The 12609-nt window shown below is 43.2% G+C and overlaps 1 protein-coding gene across 5 annotated transcripts in view; it reads left to right on the top strand.

Annotated features, from left to right (window-relative positions):
* Positions 1-6988: 6988 nt before the first annotated feature.
* INTU (inturned planar cell polarity protein) overlaps positions 6989-12609 on the top strand; it is a 30586-nt gene continuing 24965 nt past the window's right edge. For 2 of the 5 annotated variants that reach the window (XM_053403443.1, XM_053403444.1), the window contains exon 1: positions 10610-10817. In XM_053403443.1, coding sequence (XP_053259418.1) covers positions 10693-10817 — 125 coding nt within the window. In that variant the 5' untranslated portion in view covers positions 10610-10692. Of the gene's footprint in view, positions 7413-10609; positions 10818-12609 lie in introns of those variants that run through there. The other 3 variants (XM_053403442.1, XM_053403441.1, XM_053403445.1) reach the window with 3 other exon arrangements.

Genomic DNA, 12609 nt, shown 5'->3' with positions numbered 1-12609 from the left:
CTATGAAGCTGACTTAGAATGTCTTAATAGAGTAAATGTTCAAACACAACAGAACTGGGTGAATTTCAAGTTCAGATTTTGCACTTTTGCACCCTTCCCCCTTATGCTGGCAGGCATGCTGTTATATCCTGCAGAAATGTAATAAAATAGCACCCCGTTGCTGACTCTGTGACTTAGTGACCCTAAGCCTGCATGTTCAAGACTCAACAAATATAATTCTTCTCGGTGTCAAAGGTTAAAAGATTTGCAAGAAATATTTGTGAGGGTTCGTTTTCACTTGCTTGAAGCTTTCTTCTATTTCATTCCAATGAACTTTTCTGTAGCTGGGGGATATATAAACATATGCATAAAAAAATAAAAAGCACTTTTCCTCCTTCAATCTGTTCACCATGTTATTTTAGATTGGTCTTTTTTGTTCTGGATTTTATATTCTGTACATATTTCTCAGACATTTCAGCAATTTCCACACGGGCACTGCTTCTGACAACTGAATCCCAGCTATGTCCAGGAAATTCCAGACATATGGCAACCCTATTTTAACATGGTATCTTCCATAAACACTGTCCAACCATCTCAAATCATATTCAGTTAACATGCTGGATGTGGGCAGGGCTTTGCCCTTGGCCTACAAACACATAAAGGTAAAGGTACCCCTGACCATTAGGTCCAGTTGCAGACGACTCTGGGGTTGCGCGCTCATCTCACTCTATAGGCCGAGGGAGCCGGCATTTGTCTACGGACAGCTTCCGGGTCATGTGGCCAGCATGACTAAGCCACTTCTGGCGAAACCGGAGCAGCGTACGGAAATGCTGTTTACCTTCCCACCAGAGTGGTACCTATTTATCTACTTGCACTTTGACATGCTTTCAAGGTGGGCAGGAGCCGGGACCAAACAATGGGAGCTCACCCCGTCATGGGGATTCGAACCACCGACCTTCCAATTGGCAAGCCCTAGGCTCTGTGGTTTAGACCACAGCGCCACCCGCATTTACATATACGCCTATAAAAAGCTATAAATAAAAGAGACAGTTCCCTGCCCCATGGAGCTGACAACCTGGACAGTGGGAGAAGAAGAGAGAGCAGGGAAGGAGACACAGGAGCAACAAATAATACAGAGGAGAAGAAGTCAGAAAATCACAGGCCATGAGGGAAGAATGCTTAGCTCCAAGCTTACATGCCTTGGCCACTGTAAAAATAGGGTTTTGCTGAAAAGATACGGTGTGAGGAGGGATTTAAAGGAAGACAGAGACATACCATCATATTTGCTCTTGGACAGTGTCCCAGGCCCACTGGGCAACAAAAGAGGTTGGACTCATATAACTCTGGGGAAATTATACAGGCACAGACCCATTTATTTATTTATTTATTTATTTATGTATGCATGCATGCATGCATGCATGCATGCATTCCACTTTTTAAACCACCATTTGTCCAAGCAGGATCCCAGGCTAGTTAACAAAATGCTGTTTGTTGTTGTTTAGTCGTTTAGTCGTGTCCAACTCTTCGTGACCCCATGGACCAGAGCACGCCAGGCACTCCTGTCTTCCACTGCCTCCCGCAGTTTGGTCAAACTCATGCTGGTAGCTTCGAGAACACTGTCCAACCATCTCGTCCTCTGTCGTCCCCTTCTCCTTGTGCCCTCCATATTTCCCAACATCAGAGTCTTTTCCAGGTAGTCTTCTCTTCTCATGAGGTGGCCAAAGTATTGGAGCCTCAGCTTCATCTGTCCTTCCAGTGAGCACTCAGGGCTGATTTCCTTCAGAATGGAGAGGTTTGATCTTCTTGCAGTCCATGGGACTCTCAAGAGCCTCCTCCAACACCATAATTCAAAAGCATCAATATAATTCAAAAGCATCAATAAAATGCTGTTTAAAACATGACAATTGCAAGATGCCTCCAATAAAACATGATTTAAATAAAACCTCCATCAAATTTGAGCTAAAAATTATTGCATACTATGAAATCAGCAGCATTCAGTAATTGTTCTAGGACCCCGAGCAGTCAATTTCCTCCTCTCTTTTATGCTGTCTCCATTATCTTAACATAAACAGCTTTTGGTGAAGCTATTTCTGGTTTTTAATGAAACTGCTCTTGAGCAATATTTAAGTTCGGTCTTTTGTAAGAGAGTACTCAATTTTGGTGTCTACAGGAAACATCTGTGATACAGATCTGTGGGGAAAGGTACTGGCAAACTTCTTCTAATCCTTCTCAACCATAGCAAATCCCTTAAGTTTGTTTTTTGTCGTGAGCCCTGAGACGTTGCCAAGTGGAGTGGCAGGCTGAGACACATGAGGTGGGAGGAAAAGGGGATGACATTGTGGTGAGCTGAGGCAGGGAAATAAAGGCTGGAGGAGGCAGGTACTCCCTTCTCCCAGGATACGGCTGCTCTGGATGAGAAAGCAGGACTCCAATTTCCCCTCTTCCTTCCCAGAGAGGGAAGCAATAGAATCCAGGATAGGGGATCATTCAACCGCTAGGGGTGGAGGAAGCAGAATCAGGACAGGAGACACAGCGTGGTCACCCAGGACCCAGCAACACTCCCATTGCTGGGGACAGATTCATCCTCCCTGATGTAGTGAGCATCTACATGCTCAGCAATCTTGCAAGGCACAAGAGTCTTGCAAGTAAGCTTGCCTTGCCTGTATTTAAAAGCTTGGTGGGCAGGTGGGCCAACCCGTTAGGACAACTCTGTTGCTTCAGCACAGTTCTGAACTCCTTGCCCCAGTCTCCATAAACTTGAACTGCTGGTTCTAGCCCAGATAGTCTTGACTTTCCTGCCATCTAGCCTGAGCCTAAAGGCTGCTGTGACCCACTACCTGTTGCTGAGCTACATTGCCTCAGTAAAGATCTCATGTTGCTCTCAATTAAGAGCCTATTTTGTAATGACTGGAGTGGGAGCCAGATGAGTTTTAGCAGTTGAGGGTTGGTATATGTGGCTCTGCCATTAGGCACAGGGAGGTCGCTGCCCCAAACAGCTGGTTTTGGGTTTCATGGAAGGGCAGCAAATTGTTAGATATTTAATTAAGTTGTATTTTTACTGTCAGGGAGGGCAATAGATACTTGCAGGATTTTCTGCCTTAGGTGGCAAAATAATTTGATCAATCTTGGGTCCTATGCACCCAAATTTGCTTTGTTTTGCCATGTTTTGTTTTGTTTTGGAGGGGAAGTACCATTTGCTATTCCAACTCAGGTAGCAAACTATCTTGAGCCTGCCTTGAATATATTTGGGTACCTTCACTTGACCCTGAAAGTATCTTCAAACCTTTCTCATATCACACATCTGCATCTGCAAATAAAAGTCAGCTTCGGATAGAAAACAGACCCTTTTACTGTGAAATGTACCAAAACAGAATAAGTTTCACATTCACACTACAAACAGAGACAACAAAGATTTTAAATGTCATGTGTGAAAACCTCTTAGCAGCTAATGTAATGACCATCAGCCATTCTGGTGGTGGCTGGTGGGAAGTGTTCTCCCACAACATCTGGAGGTCAACACACTGACTACTCCTGTCTTAGACCTTATATCATCCTAGACGTTCTGGAGAAGATGATGAGGCCATGGCAAAGAAAATGTTATGAGCCATTTCTTCTCAAATACGCATTGGTGTTTTGATAGCAAAATGGTGGCCTGCTGCAAGGTAAATCTACAAAGCAAGAATCTACAAAATTATTCCATTTTCAAGTGGTTGATTGGGGTTTTAAAGCATTTGTAAATGGAATATATTTATAGCTTGCTTTATACAAAGTTAGCATGATCAGATGTGTTGGCTGAATTCTAGTCATGTCTATTCCAAAGTAAGTCTTGCTGAGTTAAAAGTATTTCACCTGCTTAAACAGCCAATATTGTGTGACTGTTTTATGAGTGATTCTCTAAATAAAAATGTTTCAGGTTGTAGACTCTCTGGGAGAAATTAAGCAGAGGTCCTGCTGTTTCTTACCGGCTGAGTGCTCTAATTGCAACTTGAGCCAATTTCACATGTCTGAGTATTGCAGTTGCAAGCATTGCAAAGTCAATACTCTTTTCTAAGAAATATGTGTTGAGGGGTTAAATTAATTTTATTTCTGTAACTAAAACATAAAAAGAAACATTGTCAGTTAACATTAACAATAAAAACACTCACATGATCTTGACTTAAGCATGTAAATTAATATAAGAAATCCATACGTAATAATCAGTATTCAAACTAGATTGATGATTGTAAGCTATACATTCAAACATAGAACATATCTTTGTGGGGTTTGTCTAATAAATTTATTAAGGGATTTATTAAGGTTAACAGAGCAACTTTACACACACACACACACACGCACGCACACAAGCAAATTACATTCAATAGAAAGGATGGGTTGTAATTTTACAAAAGAACAGCAACTGTCAAAACAGCAGATGTTGTTGTTGTTTAGTCGTTCAGTCGTGTCCGACTCTTCGTGACCCCACGGACCAGAGAACGCCAGGCACTTCTGTCCTCCACCGCCTCCTGCAATTTGGTCAGACTCATGTTTGTATCTTCGAGAACACTGTCCAACCATCTCATCCTCTGTCATCCCATATTAAAAACAGCAGATAAAGCTGCATAAATCTAATTCCATCCAAATTAAGAAGTTATTAAAAGGCCTGGGACATTAAAAAGGTTTATTATGACACTGAAAACTAAGTAAGTACTAGGTGATATTTTCTGGAAAGAGTAGTCTACCGCTAAGAAGGCCCTGGCTGTTCTTCCTACCTGCCTCTCCTCAACTGGTGGGGTCACCTAGAGGAGACAGTCTGAATATACAGGTATGTTGATGTGGAGGCAAGACATTATCTAGTGACTTTATTCCAACCCATTCAAGACTTTAAAAGTGAGCATCAGAACCTTCTGAACAAGAGATAGTCCACTGCTCAGGGAACATTGAATCACACACACATGCAAATGGTGGGACAAATTTCAGGGCCCACTGCTGTTGCCATTGGGCTGTCAGTGGCATTACTACAGCTGATGAGGCCTTCTTGGGTAGTGCTGGTGCTGATGGGAGCTGTAGGTCCACATGGTGTGCAAGTCCTGCCTGGTTTCATTAACATGGCAGTGCCAGCCAGCTGATATACTTGGTCCATGGGCTGCACCACTTGTCTGTCCTTTACTGATCTGATCACAAATATGCCCCACTCTTTCTGTTGTAAAAGTATGCAATGATGAAATATTTGCAGCGCAAATGCAATGATGAAATATTTGCAGAAGGAATGCCTACCAGATGGGTGGGGTAGACATAAATTGTTGTTGTTGTTGTTGTTAATTACCTCAGTTGGTCTGAGTGAATGGATGGGGACAGGGTAAGGGGCAGATCCACAGCATGGAGAAAAAGGGAATTAGATAAGGTCAACCTAGAATCCACTGTCATTGTATGCAAGTACTTTACCCCTTGAGTTAATTCATACTACACTATACCCTCAAAAATAAATACCCTAGCTTGTGGAAACTTTCTACTAATCTCATTATCTCTGGTATGTAAAAACACACCCTCTTACACTTAAGCAAACTCCTCTTATTTCACCTATATGAGGTGGAGTACTGGACGTGGGTGGCGCTGTGGTCTAAACTACTGAGCCTAGGGCTTGCCGATCAGAAGGTTGGCGGTTTGAATCCCCACAGCGGGGTCAGCTCCCGTTGCTCGGTCCCAGCTCCTGCCAACCTAGCAGTTCGAAAGCATGTCAAAGTGCAAGTAGATAAATAGGTACCACTCCAGCGGGAAGGTAAACAGCGTTTCCGTGCGCTGCTCTGGTTTTGCCAGAAGCGGCTTAGTCATGCTGGCCACATGACCCGGAAAAACTGTCTGCGGATAAACGTCGGCTCCCTCGGCCAGTAAAGCAAGATAAGCGCCGCAACCTACCCCAGTGTTGTTCACAGCTGGACTTAACTGCCAGTGGTCCTTTACCTTTACCTTTTTACTGCCTGTACAAAATTTTATGGTGATTTTCTTTGCAAAACCTTTTGGCCAAATATATTTCCATGTTGCTTCCTGAAATGACCCGCAGTCATTTTTCTCCAGTGGCATTTGCAGCTGTTTCCTGAATATGAGGTTAACTGGAGTGTGTTTGATAATTGTTGATTTTTTATTTTTATTTTGGTGTCTACAAAAACACCTAAGGCTGTGTGCCGGGGGTTTTTATGTGAACAAATTCTCAACAGTCATATTCCCCCAACCCTGTGTGTATCAAGAGAAGTCCAGTTGTCAGCTGTTTCACAATCAGGTGCAAAGGACTGCGTAATGTTAATATTATATGATATTTCTTACCCTTTTCCTCTCAGAAATCAGATACCCATCTCAGCAAGTGTACATTTGGTACTGAATAAAAATACAGTAAAGAGTGAAGGCTCCCCCCCCCAAAAAAAAAAATCCTGGGAAATATAGTTTGCTAAGCTATCGTTTGTATCATTTCCCAGGGTGGTTAATCAATCCATCTTCCCAGGAAACTCTGGGAATTTTAGCTCTGGAAGAGAAATAGGGGTTCACCTAACAACTCTGAGCACCCTTAACAAACTACAGTTTCCAGGATTCTTTAGAGGAAGTCATGTCTGTTTAAAGTAGTACGATGCTGCTTCAAGTGTATAGCGCAGATGGCAGCTATATTTTCACTATGGAGTAAATCAATTTTGCTTAAACCACTTGTAATGCTGTTTTCTGTGTTGCATCAACACCCTTCAGAAACAAAGCACACAAATATCACAAGAGAGCTCATATTTTTGGCATCCTGAGATTAAGCACGTTTATTCAGAACCAAGTGTGTGTCACTGAGCTCTATGGGACTGACGCCCGGCTAAGTTTGCATAAAATTGCAGCTTTTTCGTGTCTCGATTTTAAAATGTCACGAGCCCTGCCTAATTTTCAGAGTTTGAGGGGACTTTAAGACCCAGGAGAATAAAAGAGGAGGAGGGAGGGCGGACAGGCGTCCCACCTGCTCTGCTAAACTAGAGCAGCAAACCGCGAAGTTTCATCTGCAGAAGTAGTTTGCTGTTGCAACGGCAGGTTAGGGCTCTCTCCCGGTTGCAGCTGGCCATGGGAAGAAGGTGGGGAAGTGAGATCTTCGAAGGAGGTGGAGATCGCCGGGTGCTACAGACGCCAGAGATTGGGAAGTAAGTTGCTTCCTTCCATCTCCCGGACGCAAAGGGCTGCTAGCAGCTTGGTAGGTTTCGACGACCCATCTCTCCTCTTCTGCGCTGTTTACCTTGTCTGAAGTCGAGGAGCGGTTTTGCAAGATTGTGCATGAATCCCGATGGACTCTGCAAACGTGGCTTTGCACCCCGGCAATGAGGAGGAAAAGGCGCCGTCTCTTTCCGCAGCATGTTCCGCGTTAGCAAGCGCAGAATCCCCAGACCTGTCACCAGGAACCTGGAGGATCTGGATTCCGTTCAGAGCATCCTGCTGCACAGGTCAGTGTGAACCATTGTGAACTAAGGGTATGGGGAGCCGGGAGCCCTCCAGATGTTGCTGAACTCAAGCTCCCATCTTCCCAAGCCAGCATGGTCACAGGCATGGCCAAACTTGGCTCTCCAGATGTTTTGGGACTACCATCCCCATATCCCTGACCACCGGTCCTGTTAGCTAGGGATGATGGGGGTTGTAGTCCCAAAACAGCTGGAGGGCCAAATTTGGCCATCCCTGTCTCAAGGGTGATGAGAGCTTGGAGTTCAACAACATCTGGAGTGCACACTGATTCCCCATCCTTAGTTAATGCTTCTCCTTGGAATGTGATATGTGTTACAATTTTTTTTCTCCTCTCTGATGATGATAATAATAATTTATACCCTGCCCATCTGGCTGGGTTTCCCTAGCCACTCTGGGCGGCTCCCAACAGAACATTAAAAACACAATCAAACATTAAAAACTTCCCTAAATAGGGTTGCCTTCACTTTCTTTCCTACACACAGCTGGGGTTACATGCATCACACACACCCTCATACACCTCTTTCTAATTATTTTATTTTTTCCCATCGTTTCCATGTGGAAAATTCTCAGTGTCATAATTCTGCATATAGAAGAGGAGTCTGTGATATATCATAAGGTGCACCCTTAGCTTTCATAGGGCACTGGCCAAGTCTGATAGGCCTTAATGTTGCCCTTATGCCTGCCAACACACAAATACTTGTGACTATGGTAATGATCTTTATTAAGATACATATAGTACTTAAAATTGTCGGCTTAGATGAAGTCGTCCCCCCATACACACTCTTTCTGAGAGAGTTGGGGAAAGCGTGGTGATTACTGTAAATCAAAATCATGGGGTGCTTAATTGCAAGTGAATGATGTAACTATTTTAATGCATGGATTTAGCTTTTATATCCTTTGAGTTTAAATGTTTTGTGTCTATATCAACCTATTTTTCAGCAGCTAGACATCTGTACTGAATGAGCATATATATCTTTATTTTACTTACTGAGAAAGCATCATTTAACAGATTATTAATTCTTCTGAAGGTAAACATAGTTGACTCTTTTTGTAGAGAGAGGAACTGTTTTCTTTTCCTCCATCTACTTCATACACAAAATTAAACATTGTAAAAATACTTATCCATCCACACTTTATTGGTGTAATGTTGCTGTAGGTCATAGGTAGTCAACATGGTCCCATGTTACTAGACTGCATCTCCCATCAACTTTGGCCAGTCTGTTCAATGGTCAAGAGTGATTGTAACATCTGGAGGGCACCATGTTGTCTGCCTCTTCTGTAGCCTCAGTAAATATAATTTCTGTGTCAAGGATAATTGCTTCTTTACCACAGTTTAGTTTTTCTGTAGTATAGTACACTTTATCAAATGCAGAAACAAAAGATAAGTGGGAGTAGTATTCACTCTGTTGATTAAGGTATGCACATCACTTTGTCTCCATGACTGAGATGGCAAATGGTAGTGTTGTAAGAACCTGCCTTTAATTCCTAGTCTAGACGGAATAGAAAATAACAACAAAAAAGACTTTAAAATACTGTAGGACATCTCCAGTGAGCTTTACTTACAGACTGTGCAATAAAGAAATAATCTCTTGCTGTTTTCATATAACTTAATTTATAGACCCTGGTGCTGGACATACTGCGGAGGAGCAGACGGTAGCCTCTGTGTAACAGGAGACTTAATGTTGCTTATACAAGTAGCAGTTCAGCATGGCTACTCCTATTGCTTAACATAACCACAAGAAATTAAAGCCAAGAATAGCAGTTGTTAAAATTACACGTTGTTTCTCCATTTCTTCACTGATGAGTTACAATCTACATTTACTCCTTTTGAGATTTATCCAAGAAACTGACGATTGGAACACTCTTTTTAATGTTTAGAAAATAAAGTGTGCTTTCTTCTTAGAAATGTGCTTAGTTCAAAAGAGGGACTTATTTCTAAGTAAGTAAGTATAGGTGTAGGCTGTAAGCCCCAACTGTAGCATACAGGAGAGGAACGGGATAAATATTTACTAGTCAAAACATTGGCTGTGCATCTCTAGTACAAAAAAATGAGAATAGCACCTAAAATGAAAAACTGAAATGGCACCCAGTGACTGCTACGAGCTAGCAGTTTTTGGAGGAACTAACTGCATGACAGGCAATTCCTCTATAAACTGCTGACAAATAACATCTGACTTCATATTATATACATCTCTCCCCATTGAAGTTATGCTTGGATCTTCCTCTGCTTTCAAGCTGGAGAGGGAACGTTTCCTGCCCATCATCCAGACTTATGAAGTGCCTCAGATAAGAATGCAACTAAAAAGTTTCCAAGACTTGCAGCCTTAAGAGCTCAGTCCTAGGCATGTTTGACCAGAGAGTTAAATGGCACTTACGTTCTAGTGAACACAACCGTGAACTCACTTACTAGGGAGTAAGCCCACTGAACGCATTGGAATTTGCATTTGAATAAGCATGCGTAGGATTGTAGGGCAATGATCCATAGCACATTCTACCTAGGAATAAGTCCCACTGAATTTACATGTGAGCAAGGATTTGCACGTGCGCAGGATTGCGCTGCAGGGCACCCAAACGCACTTTATCTAAGAGGGGAAAAACCCGTTGAACCCAGTTGAATTCATTTGTCAGTAGTCAAAACAAAAAAATTTTTTCCTTCCAGTAGCACCTTAAAGACCAACTAAGTTAGTTCTTGGTATGAGCTTTCGTGTGCATGCACACTTCTTCAGATACACAGTGTGCATGCACACGAAAGCTCATACCAAGAACTAACTTAGTTGGTCTTTAAGGTGCTACTGGAAGGGGAAAAAAATTTGTTTTGACTATGGCAGACCAACACGGCTACCTATCTGTCATTTGTCAGTAGATTGCGTTGCAAGGCTACAGTCCTCGCACCTTACCTGGGAGCAGGTAAAGTGCGAGGACTGTAGCCTTGCAACGCAATCTACTGACAAATGACCTGGGAGCAGCTAAAGTGGGCTGTACCTGGCCCACTGAACCGAGTGGGCGCTAGATCATTAAGCAGGGCGACGAATGAAAAGGGGATATATAAAAGAGAACGTTTCCTGTTGGCATCCAGAGCGGAGAAATCTTTGCAACAAGGAGAGTTTGGGCTCAGGGAGCTTCCTAGGTTGCCATGGTTTCCGCAGCCTGCGCCAATCGGCGAGCCGCTTGTGGATCACGTGCTGCGCCTCGGGCTTCCGGAGTTCGCTGTCATGGCGGCGGGCTGCTGCAGGTCTTCCTGAGGGGAAGCTTCCTCCGGACGCCATGGACAAAGCGTCGCCGTTGCCCTTTGAGGTTCCTCGAGAACCGCAGCAGCCTGAGGAATGCGAAGGCCGCGTCTCGCCTGGCAGCGGAAGCTCCTGCTCTGCGTCTCTGTCCAGCGGCTCCGAGTAAGGAAGAGAAGGGGGTGGACACAGCCTTTCTCAACCTGTGAGTCCCCAGATGTTGAACTACAACTCCCATCAGCCCGAGCTAGCAAGGCCAGAACTCAGGGATGATGGGAGTTGTAGTCCAACAACATCTGGGGGCCCACAGGTTGAGAACCGCTGGAGGGGGGGCGCTGTGTAATTGGGGCCTCCTGCTGCTGCTATTCCAGCGTTTTCTGTTTCTTACTTCCAAATGCTGGGATTTAGGCTGTTTTTTTATTTTAAAAAATCTGTCCATATGTTATACTTTGCTACTCCGAAAATACCGAGATTACTTCCACCCCAACCTCCCCTCAATCGTCGCATCAGATAATAGAATTGTGGAGTTGAAAGGAACTCACGAGGGTCTTCTAGTCCAACCCCATGCAATGTAGGAATCTTTGGCCCAGCTTGGGACTTGAACCCACAACCCTAAGATTAAGATCCTCATGCTCTGCTGACTGAGCTTTTCCAAACTGCAGAACTAGGATCTTTGATGATGGATGGATGTACCTGCTTACAATCGCAGAGCCCCTCCTCTCTAAACAGCAGTAACCTTCCTGTCTCTTCATTTGGACACTCTTCATGCCTCCTAGTGCTATGTACACACTGTACATTTAAAGCACCTTACTTCCCCCAGAGAATCCTGGGAACTGGCTCTATTTCAGTCTCTATATCAAACTTTATTTTGGCCAGCGTAAGATAAAACATACAGATAAACTGGGAACTGTAGTTTACCCACCACAAAGCCACAATTCCCAGCACCCTTAACAAACTGCAGTTCCCACAATTCTTTGAAGAAAATGATTTTTGGATTTTGTGGTGTATACATGAACTATATTGGAATGGGAAAGATGGGAATTTCTCACCTTTGTTGATTCTTGGCTAGGTTTACTGAAAAGAGGGCTGTTGATTGTTCAGTTGCCCTGGGCAAGAAATTCAGATATTCCTCCCTTTGGGGTGTAAGTATAAAATGTAAGCCTTCACTCATTAGCCCTGTTTTTGCATTTGTTCTACCGAAGTTGTAGCATCTGTGGTTTACATGCCCTCTCTCTGTTCATCTTCAGCCTCAAGCCCTTCAGGAGCTAGGTAATCGGGGTGCTGTTATTTCATAGAAGTTTAGATATTTGTGACTTTATATTTTATATTTCAATATCTATGGAACTCCTTGCCACTTTAGAATTCTTCAGTGTATCCCTTTTTTGCTACCACCAATTACTTCAGAATGCTTTTAAATCCATCTAATAGCTTGGTATCATAGGCTTAAGCATGAGATTGATACCGACACTGGAAATAGGATGAACTGTTAACTAAAATTATTCATCAAATGAATATTTTGTATGTAAGGGAATACTGATATTTACATTGGGGTCATACTTGTATTGGACAATTTCTAAGGACTCAAGAGCCACTATTGCTGACACCAGCTTCTAAGTGGTTTTACCGCAAGCTAAATTCCCTCAACCTTCACCTCAGCCAAATTAACTCAGTTAGGTCCTGATACTAGGTACGATCTGCATCTTACTCCGAAGCTCCTCCAGTTGTACTTCTCATTGCTTGGACCATTTAGCTGGTTTTAAAAACCGACTTGTGCAACCTTATTTTGGTAAAAATATTTGAATAGAGCTTCTGATCGAAACCAGAGATGAATAGTGTTAATATACAGCTCTCTGCTGTCCCCTTTAGCATTCTCTGTTTTTTACCTAAGCCTCCCTCCTCATCTGACTCCCATCACAGACAGTTTCACTGTCAAGAACCTCTAGCCTACTGGAGTCTA

This window comes from Podarcis raffonei, chromosome 9 (assembly GCF_027172205.1).
Source record: "Podarcis raffonei isolate rPodRaf1 chromosome 9, rPodRaf1.pri, whole genome shotgun sequence".
Lineage (NCBI taxonomy): Eukaryota > Metazoa > Chordata > Lepidosauria > Squamata > Lacertidae > Podarcis > Podarcis raffonei.
This window is presented reverse-complemented; position numbering and strand designations above follow the sequence as displayed.